This window comes from Falco naumanni, chromosome Z (genome assembly GCF_017639655.2).
Source record: "Falco naumanni isolate bFalNau1 chromosome Z, bFalNau1.pat, whole genome shotgun sequence".
Taxonomy (NCBI): Eukaryota; Metazoa; Chordata; class Aves; order Falconiformes; family Falconidae; genus Falco; species Falco naumanni.
The window spans coordinates 71,581,018-71,603,884 of record NC_054080.1 but is presented as its reverse complement, the minus strand read 5'-3'; the positions used below and the strand labels follow the sequence as shown (position 1 = coordinate 71,603,884).

The window sequence follows — 22,867 nt, the reverse complement described above, 5'->3', positions numbered from 1 at the left end:
CCTTGGAAGACTGACAGTGTAAGGACATTTTTGTACCAAAAGCATTTACAACGCTAAGTCCCCAACTTAACAAATAATATAAAGCAGGATGAATGTGTAACAGTGAAAGTGCCACAGCAAGTAACGTATTTCAAGACAACTGTTTCTTCAGTCACTTGACCTGTCAGGCACATCTCATTAGTTCTAAGTGTCTGAGTAAGGGATGGTGCAGCAACACTCTTGTCAGGAACTGCCTTCTGAAAGTTTCAAAGTTGTTCATAAATTTCCCAAGCTTCCTCCCCAAACAAGAGAGAATACATATGAGAAACTTTTGAAGGATATCTGGATATCAAGTTAAGCTTAGTGATTGTTTTCTGAAGACTAAAAAATAAAGCAAATAGTTTTACAATGAAAAAAGCTTTCTATACAGTCTGAACTTTTCCTAAGTACAGCCTATAAAAATCCTGCTCAAAATATTGGTAATGGTCATACCAACTGATCCGAGTTTATTTGCAAGACACTGTCTCAACTAAAAGGATAAGCAGTCCCTGAAGCAGTGTCTTCATGTTAGACATTCTAACACTGCAGAGAAAAGATTTAGAAAAATGCAGAAACCTGCTTTTCTGGTTTAGAAATGCATTCTACATGAAAAATCCCAAACAGCAATTTGTCTTCAGCTATGGCACCTGGTAAATGCAGGTGCTAATGAAACTAATCTGATCTATCTTTTCACATAAAGATTTGTTATTTAAAGCGGCAGAACCATCTCAAAGGCAAAGTCTTATGGTATGATGTTATTCTCAACATCCCCTCACCCATCAAATGTCAAGTACCACCACTAAGGTACAACTTACAAGGTATTCGATACAGAGCAGGGGGGGTAGTTGTATCCTGTCAGTAATCAAAGAAAACTACGTATGCATCCTCCAATTTTACAGTATCAAACCCCATCTTAGTAGCATTATAGGAAGGTATTGATAGAAGTGAGACATGTCAAATGAGACAGATTCAGTGTTTAAACAAACCACTCATACTAGAAAGTAAAATTCCCTTTCCAATCACCCAGCTTCAAACAAACAAACAAAAAACAACTTACCTGCCCATGATCGAAATGCAGCCACTATTCCCATTTTACTAGCTAGGAACCGTGCTTCTCTGTCCTCCCTATCATTAAAACAACAGTGTCACAATACAGTTAATTACTATAAAACATAGCAAGTAAAAAGTTCACTGAGATCTTAGATGGGGACAAAGTCCAGAGTAAGAGAAGTCTTTTATATAAGCATATATATGTGCATATGTATTTAGGCAATGTGTATATACACACAAAGATTGGAATTTTTAAGTATTGCTACTTTTCCTTTTTCAGGGGAGTTTCCATGGCAGGAGGATAACATCACAAAGTAAACATCTATCTGTGGTCAGATGAATCACTCTGCATCTCCACTGACAGCGAGTCTACAGCAGGAACCTAAAGATTTGGACCTTATTCAGTTACCCAGACCTAAGCATCTAATGCCCTTTGAAAATTAAAAAAGAACTGAATAACTGAAGTTGGAAGAAATCTCAGGAGGTCTCTGGTCCAAACTCCTGCACAAAGCTGTCAGGTATCAAACCAGACCAAGTTATACTAAAGGCTTCATCCAGTTGAGCCTTAGAAACTCTCAAAGACAGCGGCTGCAGGACCTGTCTGGACAGCCTGTTCCAACACTTTACTAGCCTCACAGAAAATCCCGGGCCTTCCATCGAGTTGGTACCTCTCACTTCAATTTTTGTATGTTCCTTCTTGTCCTCCCACCTTTCACCACCAGGCAGGGCCCTGGCTACATCTTCTTGATAGCTTCATGGGTATTAGAAAGGCTGCTATCTGAAGCAGGGTGCCCCCCAAATTTCTCCTCTGCAGGCTAAACAAGCCTTTTAAATCTTAAATGCTTAACAGTATCGCAGAAAGTCGCATCCTAACCTACTATATCCAACTTCAAGTAGTTTAGTATTAGGGCATTGCTTTTATTTTCACTGTGGAAAGAAAACCAGCTTAATTCCAATACCATGAACACAACTGGTAGCACAAGTAGCAGCACTAACACTTACTTGAGTTGTCCTTCTGCTGTGTCTGGATTATGCCTGTAGTGAAAATCTGTGTAAGGAGCTAAAATTCGCTAAACAAAAGAAAGACATGCATTACTTTCACATGAGAATACAGTTAAATGGGTCTTGCTCTTTCCTCAGTCCCACATTATTCCTACTTTATATTTCATTACGCTCTTAGCCTAAAATGTTATATTTTAAACGTTTTGCACTATCACAGAGGGTGAAATCTTGAGACAAAAATTAAACATACAATATTTAATTTCTATTATTTAGCAAGTAAAACTGAACCCACCTCTAATTCTACATCTGCTCGCACATACTGTCGGGTCTTTGGATGATTAATGAGGTGCAAAACTGTAGTTATCAGAGCCTCATTTATTCGGCTTAGCTGACAATCAATCACATTTTTCAAGATGGTACTTAAACCACCCCGAAGAGCCACCACCTCCGGATTCTGAAGTGCTAAATAAAGCAAAAACACGTCACTTTGGCCAGTAATAGGGAAGAAAACATTTCATGGCTTCCAATACAACAAACTTGTCTCTAGTACATAAAATCTTTTTCTCCTTGGACACTGCTGAGGCGTAAGTAAGGCTTTTAATGGAACTGACTGACATTTGCAATGAACTGGGATTTTGGATTAATTTATCATGAACAAAGATACTGGTCAGTCAGTTGCCATTATGCAGCAATTTCCCAACTTACTTCAACCAAGTCTCCATAGAGTAGTTTCTGTATTTCCCTACAAAAAAGTTTTGTGCTTCACTGGATTGACATGGATAAAATATTTATACTAGAATATAAAAGAGTAACAGCACATTACTTCTTTTAAACAGAAGTTTGTATCTTGAAAACATTACTGAAGTTACTCGTCATTGATTGATTTTGAAAAAAAAAAGCTTTAAAAATCAATACCCACATGTAAGTACAGGGAGTTAGTACAAACCACTGTCCAGATAGCCTGTACAGGGACACATAATATTGCCTTCCAGAAGCTAGCTAACCACAGTATGTGCTGTAAAAGTTTTTAAAGTAAGATCTTCTGTAGTTCTCTGAATGCTTGTACATTGGTCAGCATCTCATGTATGGAATTTTCCCTACTTCCAATCCCTTAGTGTTAGAAACTTCAACTGCAGTAGGGAAATGTTTTTAAGGTCAATGAAAAATCGGCAAGTCTTCAAGGAAAGAACACCATCTGAAATCTTCAGGTACTTCACTTAACAGATTTAGATTTTAAGTTAAAGTTATATTGTTTTATATATCAAACTAATGACTGAAATCCATGAAACCGACATTAATAATGAGCAACATGCTAAAGTTCTTAACTGAATGCCCTTGATTGCTTCAATAAAATCTATTTAATACAAACCCACAGATGAGTCCTATTAGAAAACTGATGATAACCAAATTAAAATTTTTCTTAATTAGCTTTTAGTTATCTTACCTAGTTCACAGATAATGGCTATACATGCTCGAACCATTCTGTCTCTTTCTTGAAGGCCATCGTTTCCAACTGCTATCAAAGAATTAGTAATAGAACTGGGGAACAATGAAGCATTCACAGTGATCATCTGCCAAAAGTGAAAGAAAAGATGCTCTGTTTTTTTCATAGTATTTCTCTAAATATACTCACAGATTCACCAGAATTCTGCTTCCTAGATACAACCAGGCAGACCACTTAATCTATTACTTGGTTGTACATGGCAAGTCCTCAAAACTGTTGCTTTTGTTCTTGAAATTCCGTTTGTCAATTTACTTTGCCACTGTCTTCCTGATTGTTTTTTAGTTTAGTATCATTTTATCATAAGAGGAGAAGGTTAAAAAGACGACTCTTGCAGAGAACTATGCCTGCCTTTTTTGTACTTTTTTCCAAGAATTTATCAACAAAAAAATGCTATGCAATGACACAGCAGATTACAAAATCTACTAGAAGATTAATTCATATAGCAGTAGATTCTTCAATAACTATTCAACTGTTTTAATTAGCCAAGACTAAAATCCCCTGTTTTGTAGAGGGATCCTTAGGTTGCTGCAGACTACAAAAGATAGAATGGTCAACAGAAGCTGCTATAGTATTTGGAAGACAACTGTCAGTAACACCCCAATATCCTCTGGCATAGTACCTGATCTGCCTAGAACTGTGGTGTAATTTAACTTCACCCTAAGTTACGTAGCTATGGCACAAACACAAACACACACCCTTTAAACACCATAAACTGAAAAGCAAAGATGAACACAAGACCTGCATCCATTAATTAAGTCACTCTTCAACTAAAAAAAAATTTTGCAATAAATTTGAGACAGAATAGAGGACCAGATTTTAACAGCCAATGCTCATTTACACTGCTGAGGAGGTCCTGCACCATGGAAGTCCTCAGCTGCTACTTTAGGAAAATCAGTTCACCAGATTAAGGAGCAAGACCCTGCACACACTTGAAAGGCAAAAAACACCATTCCAAAACAATTAACCTGTAACACCACTCCTCACCCTTCCCCAAACGAGGTTTTGACTGAGTAGTCATTTGTTCAGATTTTTTCATAGTTTCAGAAAATTAAATATATATCCTCTATACTACAGAACATGAACATCACTAAACAGATGTATTACTAAGGAGGAAGTAGGTGGTTTTGCCTGACTGCTTAAAAAGTGAACAACTGAATGAGTTACAGTCCACTCAACCACTTCACATTTTTTCTACTAATAAATAAAAGCAAGAGGTAAACAAAAAAAAACCCCCAAACCACTAACCATCAAACACCTAAAAACTTGCGGCTGGTTTTCCATGGTTTTGGTTAATACCCTTTCTGTTTCCAACAGCAGGCTTACCTTCATTATTTCTCAAAAATAATTTTCTCAAAAACTTTACAGCTCCATTAGATGTCTTATAGGTATTGTACAACAAAGAGGATTGTTTTACCTTTGCAGAGGATGTTAAAACAAGAAGAGATCAACCATTATAACAAATATATTGGAACACTTTAACAAGTTTATTTTTAAGACATGTTTTTGAGAAACTTCTTGTCATACATGATGCTGTCACCCACAAAACAGGAAGCTTTAAGATAGGACTCTGAAGAAAAAGTTTCCCCCCCCACACAGTCTTTCACTTTTACAGTGGCATGAAGTAACAATAATTAGAAATAGAATTGGTGTACCAATACACTCTAAAAAAGTAACTTTTTTTTTTTTTCTACTGATACTGACGTACTTAGTGAGGACACAAGCAGTCTGTTAAGACTGTTCTGCTTCATTGTTTTCTTTGATTTTAAGACATAAGTAGGAAAGATTTCTTTCTTTCAATATTTAATTCCATGTATATTAGCAGAATAAATACAAACTTTTGCATTCGCTTTCATTCTGCTCTAGGTATTGAAAGGCAATTCGAAAGACCAAAGACAGGTGATGCAAGGCTACTTACAAGAAGCTATGATGAAATAAGTAACAGAGATTATGAATTGGATCTTTTAAAGATCCCAAGAGGAAGACAGGTGGTTCATACTGTACCTAACCCTGACTTCTGTTTTGAAAATAACACATCCTGCCTATTAAAATTAATGAAGTCTTACCAACTTCCACTAGATGCAAAAATACATTCTGAAACAACTTTATACCATTTTTTTCAGGGCTGAAGACACTACTAAATTGCAAAGCTCTTACTAGGAAATGTAGAGGTAATTACAGTCAAAAGAGTAAGCACTCAAAGCCTTAAAAAAAACCCAGAAACCAAGTTTTAGGAGTTTAAAGTTGTCTTCTTTTCTTTTCCTCCCCTTCTTTAACATACATGTTTTAAAAATAATTTTAGCATTCAGTGCCTTTTATAAATTCATAAAACATGATAAACATTTTACATTTTGTTCTTCTATTCCATGAAAAATGAAAAGGAACAGAAAAATGTTTTAATTTTAACATTTTGTATCTATGCTATTCTTACACAGGCATTTTTGCTGTCAAAGATGAGGCTGAAAAATTGCATCCAGACTTTGAAACCAAAAACAACTGTTCAGTGATGCTGGTGGAACCCACTTCAGCTCTTTCACGGCTCATAGGAAATTGCTTCCTGCACAGATGAATTAACTCTGTTTTATTTGCCACTTATTCTCTTCTTCTAGACCTAATCTTTAGGAATAGCAAACCACTGTTTGAGATACTGAGGGAGACGGGAGAGATGAGAAAAGGGTTAGAGCAGAATAATAAAAAGTGTGAAAATACAGAATGTGCCATTCAGGACGTGTCCCAGCATTCCCTGTGAGTGAGAGCTTCTCAATTACTGACTGCTCTATGCCAATGCTTAACTGCTGTAGCCCTGACCTGACATGAAGAAGGTGTCATTTTACTGGTAGGCAGGTTGGGTGGATTTTTACTTGTCTGATTGTCTTTTAAGACAATGATGCTCTAGTTAGCAAAAGATGTAAGGAAGTATTTTTCATCAACATGGCTCTCAGCACTGAAGAGCCATTAGCACCCCTGTGTACGTCCCATGCGGTACTGGTTTTGGCTGGGATACGGTTAATCTTCTTCATAGAAGCTGGTGTGGGGCTATGGTTTGGATTTGTGCTGGAACAGCGCTGGTAATGCGGGGCTGTCTGCATTACAGCTACGCAGTGCTCACACCCAGCCAAGGCCTGTTCTGCCTCTCACCCCACCCCACCAGCGAGGGGCTGGGGGGGCACAGGGGGTTGGGAGGGGGCACAGCCCGGACAGCTGCCCCCAGCTGACCACGGGGGTATTCCAGACCATACAATGTTCAGGGTCAGCATATAAAGCTGGGGGGAGAACAAAGGGAGGGAGGGACATTTGGAGTGATGGCGTTTGTCTTCCCAGGTCACCGTTAGGCATGACGGGGCCCGGCTTTCCTGGAGATGGCTGAACACCGGCCTGCCCGTGGGAAGCAGTGAATGAATTCCTTGTTTTGCTTTGCTTGTGCACACTGCTTTTACGTTACTTATTGAACTGTCTTTATTTCAGCCCGTGAGTTTTCTCATTTTTACCCTTCCGATTCTCTCTCCCATCCCACTGGGGCAGGGGGGAATGAGAGAGCAGCTGCGTGGGGCTTGGTTGCTAGCTCGGATTAAATGACGACACATGCACAGCATCCTTGTACAATGATGGAGAAAAAGCTCTGGTGGTCAGCTATATGATTCCAGTATCATTTTTGCAAATCAGAATAATCTATTTATCGTTTGCTTCCTCTTGCCTCTTTCAAGCAAGACAGAAGTCTTTGCTCAACTAGAAAATGCTCAAAAAAGCCCAGGAATAATGAGGACAAGTTTCTGACCCAAATAAAGCCAATGTGTTTCCATTCCATCTTCCAATTTTTGTTCTGGCTCTAAATTGAAGCTCTTTTTTTAAAGCAGATTAGCTAAGAACTTGACTTCCTCAAGGATCCATTACTTTATGATTGTGGATTTTGTTTGTTTGGGTTTATGGGTGGTGGTAGTGTTTAAGCTTTGAAACTCTTTTTGGCACAACTGTTAATCAAGCATGTTGTCTCCTCTGTAAGACAGAAACCAAGTGAGCTAATGTAAGAAAACAAACTGCATATCAAACTCACATATTTTCAACCTAAATATATAAAAAATACATAAACACACAAAACAGATTAAACACACAGTGCTCATGGGGAATCATTCTTCCAAGTACTTCAAGTCTTTGGTAGTTTTTGCTAAGACACTCAGTAAAAAGGGAGTAATATAAGCATGATAAAGAACAATAAAGTCCAGTACAAAGGCAGAACCATGTTGCCTGAAAAAAATACCTTCAGTAGCTGTATATGCCAATTTCTCTAGGATGAACTTGAAAAATGAGCTTCAAACATCTCAGATCCATGGCTACACAGGACAGTAACCACCACAAACTAACTATGTCTTATTGCGTATCTGAGAAAATAATTACAGACAGCATCAACATCTAAAGATAAAGCAGTACTAGAAGCATTCCTTCAAGTGATTATTGCAGTGACAGCCATTTGCGTCATTTCTCAAATGGCAGAAAATCTCCCATTCTTGATTCACAGATGCTTAAACGCACTATACAATAAAGTTAATCATTAGATGAAACTTAATAATATGGGCTTTATACCCTTGTGTTCATTTGATAATTTTTTCCCAAATCTTGTCCACTGTGATCTCTATTAAAGACAATTAGCAGAATTTTCCTAGACCATTCAAGATTCTCAGTGCTAAGAGATTAAACTCAAGAAAAGTGTCAGCACTACCCTTCCTTCTCTCTTTTGAATTATTAGCTGCAATTTCTTCTTACATGAGAAAGTAAGGTAAGGTATTAGAGCCTGTGAAAAAAAAATGCTGATGGAAAAAGACAGAAATCAGCACAACTGACTGGCATAGCTTGTAAGACCATCTATAGTTAGATTTTACCTTTCTGACTAATCGAAGTGCTTGGGTTCTTTCTACTTCATTACTCTGCTGTATGTCAATGCACCTAAAATAAGTTAAAAGAACATATTTTGTTTATAGCAACATTAACTTTCACCTTAACTGTTAACAGCTTGTGTTAATATTTATGCAATTGAATAAACAGAAGAAAGAGTGTTATGACTCGCTAAAAACTCTGCCTTTCAGCAAGCATACTCAATATGATTGGTCACTTAGCTTCACTTGATTTTTTTTTAATTACAATGAAGATAACTAAATCACTAGAATGTTCTCAAATGTACAATAACAAGGTATAATGGCTTCAACAAGTATTTTCTGAGCTAGCTGCAATTGTCATTTCAAATGAGACCAGAAGTATTTGTAATATATCACATCATGTTTTGCATGTGTTCTCAGATCAGAAAAGTCCTTTTGCTCCAATAAAATTGAACAGCACACTAAAACTGATTGTGTATATTTATAAACAGAAACACACATGCTTATAGCAGTATACTAAATCCAACAAGTTTTTAACAAAGGAAGCACTATAAATGCTAATATTTACATCCACTCATCATGCTGATCTTATTATTTCATTGTTAGTTTGCCCTTTGGTATTCTATTCTGTCACTGGTTACACTTAGACTACAAATTCTTGGGCATGAACTGATTTTTAGCCCTGACTCTGTACTAAAGGCTCCAAAGCACTATGATAATAACAAGAATCAGAACAACTCCCATAAACCAACTTACGAAAATTACTTATGTTTCAACCTTCTAACAGCACCACAGATTTCTGTATTTTTCAGTTATAAATCAATATAGATTATTCATAGTATATCATATATTAGGACAACATTTTATTTAGATTAGCTGATGTAATGTATTATCCTTCTAATTTTAAAGGAAATTATTCATATTGAAGAAAAATGGCTTTTATAAAACTACATATCAAGAATGTAAGAGGATATGAAAACACGTATTCTCATCTTGCTTAACCATGAGAAAGCAAGTAAAAGTGAAAAAGATTTACAATTGTACAATTTACAACAAGAAGGAAGAGAAAAATTACCTGGCTATCAAGTAATCCACTTTCAACTTTAGCACCTTCTGGAGAATACTGGAGTCTCGAATGAGATAGCGGAGGGCTCGCAATCCTGCTGCTCGCACCTCTTTTGCTTCATTGAGTAAAGCTAACCGCAGGCTACAATGAAGAAGAAAAGGGGGATAAACAGCTATTTAGCAGCAGGTAGACTTTGCCATCTGACATGCAGCTACTAAATACTCCTTTAAAATAAAGAAAACCCTGATTTTTATAAAGAAATGTTTTGCCTAGATTTTCTGTCTTCAGGATGCTCACCTGTACAGCCTAGAAGGCAAACCTTTGCCCTGCCAGCAGATGTAGACAACTCATTAATCTGAAAGCCACAAATTAATTTTCTCCACTAAAAGAAATGCTTGCACATTCATGAAGTGATACACAACCAAGACCTGTATGTGACTTACTTGATATAACAGCTAAGCACAGTATTAGCCCAATAAAATTTAACAGGTAGATAGCATTTCCTCCTCTGCTAGACTGCCAGCCCATAACTGTAAGTCCTCAAAAACGTATCTTGACACCTAACAGATGATTTTTACCCGAATTATATGCACCACTCACTACAAATGTTATAGCACCATGTTACGTTTACATGAAATATGACTGAGTCATAACTAAAGCAGCCCCGCACAGCACAGACTTCATTTTAACATATAACCAAAACATACTTGTCTTTCCACACATTTTGGAAGCATTTTGCTTGCACCAAGGTGAGCTTTCCTAAACAGAACTGTCATCATAATATAATTTCCTAAGTTCACTATCTAGGTAAAAAGAAATGAGATACTGAGGGCCTCCAGAGGTGGAGTCTGAAAGTATGAAGTGACACGCCGTCCTTTTCAAGGTCCTTCAAAGATCTGCCCTTTTTACCCAGTGGGGCGAAAAAAAATCCAGCCTTCCATTGATGTATTTTAGTAGGATTCTTTCAGCAAACACTTAAGAATATAAATACTTCAGTCAGCGAGATTGAATTTCCACCTATACAAATGGCACATTTTTGTTTGGTTTTTTTTTTTGTTTTTTTTTTTTGGAGGGGGGGTTGTTTGTTTGTTTTTCTTATTCCAGGCTCATCATGCATGATAATCAGCTACTCTAAGGCCAAAAACCTTCTGAATCTTTCTGGACATTAAGTGGCCTGTGTAAAAGTCACTGTAACAGGAACCTAATTCCACATGATATACAGACAAAGCAGAAAGGCTGCAACACTACATGCAAATAAAGATGGAGCGACTATTAATTTCAGTACCGAGTAGGGAATTAACTTCAGGCAGACCATCTCTGCTATAATATCAAACATGATTCAAACACTCATCACCTAATGACTGCCACTAATTGCCTTTATTAATTTACTTTAAGCTGAGCTAGAAGCAAAAAACCAGATTCTCAATACTGTAAGGTCACAAAAAATTATTCCTGTAATTAAAAAAAGTACTACAGGAGAGATTTATTTCTGAAGTCATTCAAGAAAAGCAATCAACTTTTCCATTGTACTGAGTAGATAACAGGTATTCCTCAGATCACAAATTGTGCTTTGTTTCTAATTCTGCATCTTTGCAGAGATGGAAGTCTGATGGATGAGCACTAAGACTCTGTTCTATTCAATGGCATTTTTCTATTTGAACTTTTACCTTATAGTTTACAATTCATTTAGATATACCAATTCAGCAGACTTAAGCAGTTTCTTCTTAGGGCAGAAGTTACCTATTACTCATGCAAATGGTGTTTTTGCTATCCATGACATTTCTTATTAGGACAGCCAAATCCTGAATCTATATTATTTATTTATTTTTCCCTTCAAGTAAAGAATGTCACTTTTAGATCAGAGAGGAAAGTTTTTGCTGAAAGGCGGACCAAAGCAATCTTTAGACTAATAGTTTCTCAAAAGCAGTAATAGCTACTAAAGCTTGCTCTACAACTCAAAAGAGGAAGATATTGTTAATTTGTAGACAGAAGTTAATTAAAAAATTAGCAACAGTGAAACCACTACAAAGGACAACACTCTCATGAGATTCAACATCCAAAAGCAGAAGGTACCAGAAACGGATGTGTCACTACACGTTTCATTGCATTCTCATTACTTAAAGATATAGCTAGCCAGAAAGATATAGACATAATATAAAGGTCACAAAAATCTATAAAGGTTGGATGAAAACAATGATATATATAAGCATACAACACTGAACAAAGATCTATTAAAAACAAAAAAACCCAAAACACTCACTAGTCAATGACTGACCTGCAAAAACCTGAAAGAAACCTGACCTTAAAAAAACAATGAAGATATGCTACAGCAGGTAGAAAAAAATACATAGGAAAATGTATGTGCATGTGTCTACATGTTCTGATTTATCAGCCATACCACAAGGAGACAACTCAAAAAAATAAATTGGACCCCCTGGCTAACCCAAAAGGAAAAGGAGACGGGATGAAGCCAGTAACAGACAAACAGAAGCATGACAGAAACAAACATTCTCTTCATATTAAGTCATTGCTTTAGACATCTGCATGAAGATTCCTATCATAAAGACTTTTATTATAAAAAATATGTTAGACTAACAAGTGAAAAACAGCAAAAGAAATGGAGGAAATTATCAGTAAGTACCATCAGCAGCCCACCAAGCTTCACATCTAAGTGGAAAGAACATTAACATGAACTAGTGTACATATCTGCTAGCACTGTAAGAGAAACAGTAGGGGCCAAGATGGAGAAAAGGTGATAAACAGGTCTATAAAAAAAAGGATTCCAAAGGGCATCCAGAGGACTGTTCATGAACTTAAAATAAAATCACCTTAAAATATAACTGTACATCCAGTAGATTGTACACAAACTTTATTCCACTAATCCTTTGAAAGACTTAGAAGTAAAAATAAAAAGCCTTAAGGTGTTGCTCAACCTGTATTAAGGGATATAAAAAGATCTGAGAGTGATGAAAAGTAGTTTCACAAATCAAAATCTGAAAAGGTTAATTTAAAGAGCAGAGGTGAATAGAAAATTTTTATCCAGGTTCACAACCTACTTTTGTAGGTAGTATTTAGTATACATTTCTTGAATTGGAGAAAGCAAGTGGGACAGAAATGCAGAGGGCAGCATTTCTGTTCATATTAATAAGAACAGGATGGGGTTATGAGAAACTTCAAGAGAACGAGATGATGAATAAAACTCAAGATTGTTGGATGTGAACGCACATCAAGACAACAACTGTGTTAAAAACCCATACTACACGATTCCAAAATAGCCATCAGAACATTATTTAGATATGCACACTCTGCATGCATCTGTGGCTCAAAGTGCCTTTGTGCCAAAAAGACATTACGTTTCTGCAAGAGAAAGTAAGTACAATACTACCTGCCCCAGTATTTTAAGCATCCTTGTGTACTGGTTTGGACTGGGGCAGAGTTAATCTTCTTCATAGAAGCTGGTGTGGGGCTGTGTTACGGATTTGTGCTGGAGCAGCGCTGGTAATGCGGGGCTGTCTGCATTACAGCTGCGCAGCGCTCACACCCAGCCAAGGCCTGTTCTGCCTCTCACCCCACCCCACCAGCGAGGGGCTGGGGGGGCACAGGGGGTTGGGAGGGGGCACAGCCCGGACAGCTGCCCCCAGCTGACCACGGGGGTATTCCAGACCGCACGATGTCAGGGTCAGCATATAAAGCTGGGGGGAGAACAAAGGGAGGGAGGGACATTTGGAGTGATAGCATTTGTCTTCCCAGGTCACCGTTAGGCATGACGGAGCCCGGCTTTCCTGGAGATGGCTGAACACCGGCCTGCCCGTGGGAAGAAGTGAATGAATTCCTTGTTTTGCTTTGCTTGTGCACACTGCTTTTACGTTACTTATTGAACTGTCTTTATTTCAGCCCGTGAGTTTTCTCATTTTTACCCTTCCGATTCTCTCCCTCATCCCACCGGGGCAAGGGGGAATGAGAGAGCAGCTGCGTGGGGCTCGGTTACCAGCTGCAGTTAAACAACACTGCAGAAAAGAAAGTAACTTCTGAAGACAGCATCAAGACTAATAAACAATAAGAATGATAAAGTCTGGAAGAACAAAGGATGGAGTAAGAAAGCATACTCACTACCTATCACAGAATCATTCTCACACCTTATCCTGTAGCATCTTATCCACCCACTAGAGAAAGACAACCACGGTCTTCACAAATCTCTGTTTAATCCAGCCAGGTAATAGTGAATATTCTGGATTTTGCTTTTATGGCCAAAGTCTCCTGGCATGTTACTAAAAGACCTCAAAAGTTTGAGGCCCACCGACACTCTCTTTTCTTCATGGCTCAAGGCTTCCTCTCACCTGTCAATGGTACGGTATGGGAAGACCCATCTACACTGGGAATGACAACAAAACGTGTCACCATTACCCCCATCTGCTGGGGGGACATAATCAGACACCGGAACTAATAAAATTCCATAAAGAGAACAAGTTCTAAAATACAGATCTCTACCTGGAAAATAATTGCAATTCTTGTAGGCTGTAACTCTTTAGTTTAGGTAAATATTCTATCAAGGAAATCTACAATTATCCTTGAAATCATTGATTCCTTTTAACTCTTAAAGTAAGCCATTCATACTTCACAAACATGGAAAACTCAAAGTATTTCTTGCATCTAAATAACTTTTCATGCTTTCAAAGAAAAACAAGTTTGTTTTGCAGAATGAAAAGGTTTCCCCACAGAAATCTAAAATAACATTGGGAACATCAGCACAGCAAATTACAGAACTTGAATGTTATTTCCAAAGGTACTTAGCCTACCTGAAGGTCATTTCCAAAATCAAAATTCCGTTACTTGCAACAGCTGTATGCTGTATAGCAAAATAATCTGCAAACATAATCCTACCACTCCATAGAGAAAAACTTAGAAGTTTGCCTGAAAAGTCTCTATTTCATGAAAACGATCAATTAATATTTCTGTAGAACTACCAATCAGCACAATTATGATTGTTAAAATTTGAGTGTTCGAGTGGTATTAAGTTTGAAAATTATCACTTTAGCAGAATAACCTACATCTATGCATAAAAGATTTGCTTCTCATATACATACACAGAGGAACCATTGAACTGACCAAAGTAACAATGCTAACGAAGCTTATTTTCCTGCCCTAAGTCTTCTCATTTTTTTTGGCAAGTAATTTTTGGCATTTTTCTAAGCAGGGGGCTAATTCTCTTCATGCATCTGCTTAGAACGACAGTTTATCTCTTCCTTATCAATATCCATAATTGTGTTTGGATTAGCAGATATTTCTGCAAACTTCTTCCTATAAAAATAAACACTGGCATTTGCATAACCTTTAAAGATTTGTATTTAAAAATATTTGGTAATGAACTCTGAAATTTGAAGTTGTACTTTTAAGTAGTCCTATCATAAAGCACTGTAATAGATTACATAAATAAGATCAGAAGATGATAACCTACTGAAGTTTACAGCAAAACATGTTTTCACAAAAATATGCTAACATTTTAAGAAATTTTCAGTACTAGCAAGGAAAATCAGTTCTATTTAAGAAAACGACTTACAGTATTTCCACAAGATATTACACAAGTTTTTCCAACATTTTACTTTAAGTAAGAATTACCAGCTTCTTCTAAGCTTGCTTTCCTTAAGTCAGCTAACTAAATTGAAAGAACAGAAAATCATATTAAATAATAGATCTTAGTTGTTTCTGCCATCAGTGCTAAGCTTCAGGACAAATTTACATATGTCTGTGTAAAAACAGATACATTCTAAAAATATGTATGTAGTTACCTCTGACTGTCAGAAACTGTGACAAAATACAGGAAAATTCCACTTGATTGATTGAAAAAAGGGTGTTTTAGTAGCAGGGAAAGCAATACTACAAAGACAATCATACACATCAAACCAACGTAAAATGTTTATCTTCAAATCCCGATTCAAGCACATTTTTACTAGAAGTGCTTTCTGCGAGTACAGTTATTCAGAGGTATTTTTACATCTATGAAGAATATAATAAAGAAACCCACATGTTTAACTTCAAAGTTTTTTCCCCTCTCTTTGTTCAAAAGCTAGTAATATATTTCTGATTTTACTCAAATATGTGTAAGGTACATATTTGTATTATGAAATTTTAAACACAGTAAAAATACAAAATACTAGCTTAAAAGTACAAATAAAGTTTATTTAATTATACCTAGAATAATTAAAGTACCCTAGTATTGCTCTAGTGCTCCTTACCACTTACCATATTATGATGCTGTCATATGTAAAACCTAGCTTTTCTTCAGCATGGCCAGCATTACACAGAAGCTGAAAGCAAAAGAATGTATCCATTAATTACAACTCTTCAAAAATAACTATGTAAAATGTAGCTTTCTGGCAATGCTTTTTAAGAAACCTGAGAAATTTCATATATGGCAAGGGGAAGCATATAATCTTCAGACTACCCTGAGAATTTTTGTCAGTATTCTGTTTATATACCACATACACACAAATCTATGGTTTCTTATATGAGAGAAAAGCTTGCACAATCGTGTAAACTGCCAGCTGGTCAGATTTTCAACTTCAGATTGCTACTTGGGCAGTTGGTAACCTGAGCAGAGATGAAAAACCCTGAGGTCAAAGCACATCTGCATTCAAAAAGAGGGCTCTGGTGACAGCTTTGAAGCACAGATTGCCACTGATGGTCCACTGTCATGTTTTGCAACAGCACAGGCCTACAAAAAAAATAAAAATCAAAAGGTATTGCCAATGGTAAGTACCCTGTAACTGACATTTGGCCTGGCCTGCCATTGTTCCCACAGAACTTGTACCTCTGAAACAATCAATGCAAAGGCTGAATTTATGCACACAAGAAGACACCTATAACATTGTGAAACCTGAACACTTCAACCATATCCATCCATTTTGAACACAAGACTCAAGATTTACAAGTGCACTTTTTACATGCAAAACCAATCTCAAAAGCAGCAATCTGGTGTGTACCAATGCTTTAGCCTCTTGATGAAAGGGAAAGTGTCTCTTCCATAAAAGCTGACTCTGTTCTCCTTTTGCAAGAGTGACAAAGACATTCCTGGCAATCTCATTTACTACGCCTAGCTAAAATTATAAAATACTTTATTATCACATCCAAATCCCAAAGCATTTTTCCAAGCACTTCACTCAGGTGACTGAGTGCAATAGCTTTGCACTTTGTCCTCTCATGTGTTCAGTTCTGAACCGACACAGTTATTTTCTCCTCAGTGAGGAATTCAGTAAGTGTTTGTGCTAACTAGTAAATACCCTCACTCTGAAAGTATTAATATATCTCAAAACCCATGCCACATTCTTTACATGTATTTACTGCTAGCAATAAGAAGTTTATTATAAACTAAACAATTAAATTAAAGCTACTGTGAGTTGAAATAATTAATATGTTACATGCTCCTGTTCTCCTGTTCAATTCCACCTGAAATAAAAGCAGAGTTTCTGTGCAATATGCTGTTAAGTGAAGTCATTCCATTAGCATGATGATTTAAATTCAAGCAATATGTAGGTTTATGCTCAACAGGTACCAAGTCTTCCAAGGATCACGCAACATTTTTAAAAAAATAAGTGATAGTGAAATAGAAAGGATACAGAAATAAGCGTAATGATAATGCTGAAATCCAAAGTTGTTAATGACAGAGATTATCAGATTGTCCTGAATCAGCTTCACATTTGGGCTCAAATAAGCTAACTGAAATAATCTGGATTTTGCGTTTTTCTTAACAGTGGCTATAACCAAAGATTATTATAAAACCTATGGGAAGTTATTATATAACCTCCCCCCCCCCCTTTGAAATTTAAGTGATAATAAAACTAGACAATTGGTGCATTAACTGCTTATGACAATATGTCACTTCCTAGCATCAATCTATTTTTATGCCATGTTGTTGAACTGCCTAAGGCCACCACTGCTGCTTTAGCATTTCTATTGACATTTTATGAACTGTAAAAATTGGCTGGCAGAGTGTAAGCAAAACTGTGTGAGAAGATAGTGAGTAAAACCAGTGCATTGTTCAGTTTCAGACAAGTACATCAATATTGCTTAGCCCAATCATTTACACATCTAAATCTTTCCCCATCAATCCACCCCAGACATAAATGAGAAATCCTAGTTTAACATACCAGATTATCTTTGACAGTCTTTTTTCCTACTTTAAACAACCCATAGAATTAGTTTAGATGTAGGAAAAAATTATATTTGAGAAAGCTGCTATTGTGTCCACTAGTGCGTTTCTGAAGCAAGCTTGCTACCATTGCATTACTATTGGTTTGCATCTTCAGCAGTCCCAAGATGAAACCAAAGCAGATGACATTTTTCAGGAATTCACCTAGCTTGCTACAATTGCTACAGAGTACCCAGTTCACTGGATGAGTTCTAGTCTAGTTATCAGTAACCACTCTTAGCCAATATAGCTACATATAGCGCAGTTACTAGCTCCTCAATGCCAATTGTTTTCCTCTATACATGTGCTCCCACTGCATATACCCTCACTGATGTAGAAAGAAACTTAATCTTATCTTATACAGTCAGGTAACCTCACGATAGTTACAACTTTCATCAAATTTAATTGCTGTGTGGATACAAATTTCTGAATGTGATGGTAATTACTAGAGTGTTTGATGCTGTCTGTGTATACACATGAAATTTCTCACAGAAAATAAAGAGATAAAATCGGCTAAAAACCCTAGGAAGACTAGCTACTTTAGCTATTAGTTTATTCTCATTCCAATGGGCCGCTGTCACTTATGTACTAGCTCTCCTTCCAATTTACACACAGTAGTGTGCTTACACGATTTCCAGCTAGAAAAGAATTTAAAAGATGGAAAGCAAGATCTGAATCCAAAATGCTTCAGTGAATTGAAAGGAGTGCCCAAACTCAGTGAGAAAATTCAATAAAATAGAAGGAATGCTGTAACATATCCTTCAGGGTACCACATACTAACAGGCATATGAAAACTGAAAGAAGTCCAGCAGAGAAATATAAAATGTCCAGAACAGATTTGGAACGTTAAATACAAAAACCAGATTTCAAAAGGAAAGCAAGAACTGTAAGTTACAGCAAGCTATAAACTCAATGAGTTAGTGACATAATTTTGGGAGGGGAGGGGAGAAATTTTACCTTTGGAAGTACTAATAGCATTGCATGAAGTTTGAGGTTAAGAGATATTTTTCTGTTTGACAGGCTGCTCTCAAAACAGCATGAAAAACAAAATTTTGGGTACCACATTTTAAGAGCTGACAAACTGGAAAAAGTGTAGCAGAAAATGTACAGTACAGCTACAAAATACACCCATGATGGCTGAGCCATCGGGCTTATTTAGTCTGGGCAAAAAAAAAGCCTTGCAAACGTAAGGTTGGATTGATGTATGTTTAAAAGTGGAAAAAGTCATGGAAGCTGCTATAAGAAGATACTGTTCAGCTAGTCTCAATGCTTTAGGTATTTGCTCAGTGTCTGGTCTTACACTATAGGGAAAACTGCAACTTTCTTCTCATTTCACCTTCAAACACAAGCAGGCCAATGATAATAGCCCAAATGCAGTGATTTTTGTAGATGGCTGAATTCTTGACAAGGCCAAACTGTCACATGTTTGACTGTAACATTTAACAATTAATATGCATATCACTGTAGTATAAATCTGTAAGCAAGCAGTACCAGAACACTAAAGTCTGCTTTTGACTAATTACATTGTTATATTTCACTAAAATAGCAACAGATTACCATATAGTGCCTGGAATTATGCAAATAGGTATTTGTGAAAAACACAACAACTTTTATATAAAATGTATGCATTTATATATACAATATACTTCAATATGTATACATAAACACACAGTATACTTTGCTTGTTAAAACTGCCAATAAGTCAACTCTAAAATTCAAGATTTTTTTTATGTAATAGTCAATGAATGGGAACAGCACAAACTCTTTGAGGGTATGATTCAATATTAGGACAAAATGGTACTTACGCTAGGCCAGACAGTGACTAACTTACAGTGGTTTTTTTCATGTTTACTGTCAGCTATGAGTTTTTCATGCTACTTGGATGAGTCATAGCAATGTGAGTAACACATCAACATGTCTTGGAAACAGTAGCTCAAAACAACAAAACCACAGGAGGTCAACAGCATACACAAGTTGAGTGCACAAGGAGACCAAAGGTGTATTTAACAAAAGTTACAGCAATTACTAGGTAAAAGTATGATACTATTCTATGCATCCAAAATATAATTATTATATTGTAATTTTGGAAATAAAGTTTGAACCATCACTGGTAATATTTATGAGGAGACTACTTAATAGATCCTAGCCTTAGGAGAAACCCCTACTGAAACTGTGGACTGGATTTAGACCCATTAGCTCTCCAGATCTGTTCCAACAGCTGAATGTCCCTATCTGCTACATACTTCATCATGAGATTTCAAGTTTTGCCACAGTGGTTTAGCTACTCGGATGGGCACTACAGTCAGTCAGCGCTGCATTCAGATTCTAAGATTCTTCGGTTTTGCAAAAGACAGCCAAGACACTAAAATGACAGACTATGAATCATAGACAGAATCCATGAAAGCCTCTATTAGCCCCAAACTCAACCCCCATCCTAGTGAAGTTCAGCAGCATGGTCAAAACCTAACATACAGCACAACAGTAGAGCCTCATTAAATAATCACAGACTTAGTTTTGAGTAGACTGCAAATACCATTTTCCAAATCACTGATGCTATTCAATTGGTAAATTTAAGCTAAAAATGAATTAAGTTTCATTTTGACCTTAAAGAAGCACCTTTTTAAATGACAAATAGAAATTCCTCTAATAACATCTGTGGATCTTTTTTTCTGTTCATTATTTAAATATGCTCTTAGGTTTAAAAAGTTCTGAAAGATCTCTCTGAACCCAACAATGGAATAAGCCTTCTATAATAAAGGATTCTAAACACATACTTCAAATCCGAAAGATATTTTCCACTAGGTATATGCAATTGTACAGCTCCTTCTGGTTTTCAGTAATTTCTCACTTACTACTTCTCACGGGGGTGGGGAAAACCCCAAAGCAGTAACAATGATGTTCTGGTATTAATGAGCAGAAGCTGGGAAACTTCAAGGCGCTTGCCTTACATAGCTGGCCATATAAATGAAAAATGGACAATCCTACTCAGTTTACTGAAGCCAAAGGCACATACCAAGCTTGGGAAGTGCTGTGACAACTGGAAGTGTCACTGACCATTTACTAGAGGTCAAATCCTCAAAGAATTTTCAGATCAAAATTCAGGTTACCTTAAATAGTGATGCAGGTCATTTGAAAGAAACAAGACTATTTTGTCTAATATAGGTCAGGCAGTACTTAGAACATTTTTGCCCATGAAACTGCAGCTTCACTCAAGTGATAAGCAACAGACAAGGAGAAAAAAAATAAATCTCCAAGTCTGCCACTGCTGCAATTCAGAACAAAACACACGTTTCCATAGCCCAAGTATTACCAGAGTGGGAACACTTATTTCTTGGAGCAGAAAACTTACAGCATCTGTTGGGCAAGAACAACGCATGTTCTGCAGACAAAGAGCCAACAACATGAACATTAAGGCTTTTACCAAGAAGTACTAGCTAAAACTTGATGAATGAAATGCAAGTTTTTGTAAAATATCATGTATACAGCATACTATGCACAGTAAGTATGGGTGCTGTGGGGACCTGAACATCACTAGTTAACACTTCTCTTGAAGGGCAAGACAAATGAAAAGGGAGTTACATCTCTTGGGCAACCAAGCTTCATACAAAATACCTGCCTTATGGTATCATTCCTGCAGGTAAAGTAACAAATGCTGTTGACTGCTGACCATCATTGTTAAATATTTTAAATAAAATTTATTAAAAATATTTAACTTCTGCATAAAATAGTGGAGCTGAGTTCAGCAATTTTTAAAGGGTGATTAATTTCCTTCTCCTTAAGTAAAGGGGGTGGGGGGAACAAACCCCACCTTAGAAATCTAGTCTTCTTTCAAGGAAAGAAGCCTGAACTTAGCATATCTCAGATATCTTGAAATTAACACAAAACTTAATGTTTACTGTGATCTGTCAGGGAAGTCCACATTAACTTACATTAATTGTAATTATCAAAAGAGCAGAACAGTATTTCTTCCAAATGCAATTTTTGCCCAGTCTTTGAAGGAAAAATCTGTTGCAGTGGCAAGCAACTGCTTAGGTTGGTGCTAGCATTTTCTTTTCAGTATAATTATATTCTTAGCAGGAAAGTTAAATTTTACAGAATTTCTGCATTTTTTCCAGAAATATGCTATTAAAGAGATTTCAAAGGTCCTTTCCGTGTCCATAGGGCAAGTATCTTTGGTAACTAGTAGTCTTTAAAAAAATGCAAGAATTTACAAGCAAATGAAGTTGATCTTCATTATAATTCCAAGACAGGGTACAAAAACAACCAGCTCTTAGCCTATCTTCCCCACACTTGTATCTCAAAGGGAGAACTGAGACTGTATCAATTCATGGTGGAAGACCAGAGCACAAAGACGAAACAAAACTGTCTCCCCAGGCTCCAGGCTTTCACTCTTAACCACTGGAATGAAAAACACAGAATTGTTCCAACCACAAGGCAGACAATACAATACAATTTGCAACCTTTATTCTATTTTCATAACTGCATTTACAGTTCAAACAAAAATAGGAAGAGTTTGCAAAACCATATGTACAAGTTATACATTTATAAAGCAGATATTCCAGGAAGACGAATATAAGAACAAGTGCTAAATATTAAACAGAGTAGGATGATTCCCTTATACAGGATCACTCTGATGCAGAATCAAAACCAGGTTATGAACCACACACTATGCCTTCAAAAGTCGCATTTAATTTTATCAAGTTACTTTTCACAAATCCATCATTTCTTGCTAGCCTTAAGTCCAATTTATGATCACCCTCCTTGTGTTTCTGTATTTTCCATTTTTAACAATTTTTCAAAACCATCTTTTAAAAAGAATTTTTGGTTTGTACTTTAATTAACAAATTTAGAGGTGCTAAACAATTGATTTTCAGTAGTAAAATCAATAGTGTTTTAAGATCCGTAGTTTCACATATTGACTTTTCACTAGGAATCATGCACCTGCAAACCTAATCCAGCTCTTCAATTTTAAGTCTACCAGAGAATTTGGAAGGACTCACGTTTAAGTTTCCAGATCAGCAGATAAATGAAACACAGCTATGCACCAGCTTATGCTAGCAGAATAAAGGGCTTTCTTGCAACAGTTTGGAATCTCAGTAAAAACAGCAGCATTTTGTCAGTGGTGGATGTCCAACACACACCATAAGGCAATGACCCAAAGAAAGTATTTCAGTGTA

At 36.7% G+C, this 22,867-nt stretch overlaps 1 protein-coding gene across 1 annotated transcript in view; it reads right to left on the bottom strand.

The window, feature by feature from the left end:
• RICTOR (RPTOR independent companion of MTOR complex 2) overlaps positions 1-22,867 on the bottom strand; it is a 90,591-nt gene that overhangs the window by 48,244 nt on the left and 19,480 nt on the right. Inside the window, exons 4-10 of the mRNA XM_040580780.1 lie at positions 15,746-15,810; positions 9,515-9,646; positions 8,446-8,509; positions 3,515-3,641; positions 2,363-2,532; positions 2,071-2,138; positions 1,076-1,143 (exon numbers count right to left, since the gene is read on the bottom strand). Of these exons, the coding sequence (XP_040436714.1) occupies positions 1,076-1,143; positions 2,071-2,138; positions 2,363-2,532; positions 3,515-3,641; positions 8,446-8,509; positions 9,515-9,646; positions 15,746-15,810 (694 nt within the window). The remainder of the gene's footprint in view (positions 1-1,075; positions 1,144-2,070; positions 2,139-2,362; positions 2,533-3,514; positions 3,642-8,445; positions 8,510-9,514; positions 9,647-15,745; positions 15,811-22,867) is intronic.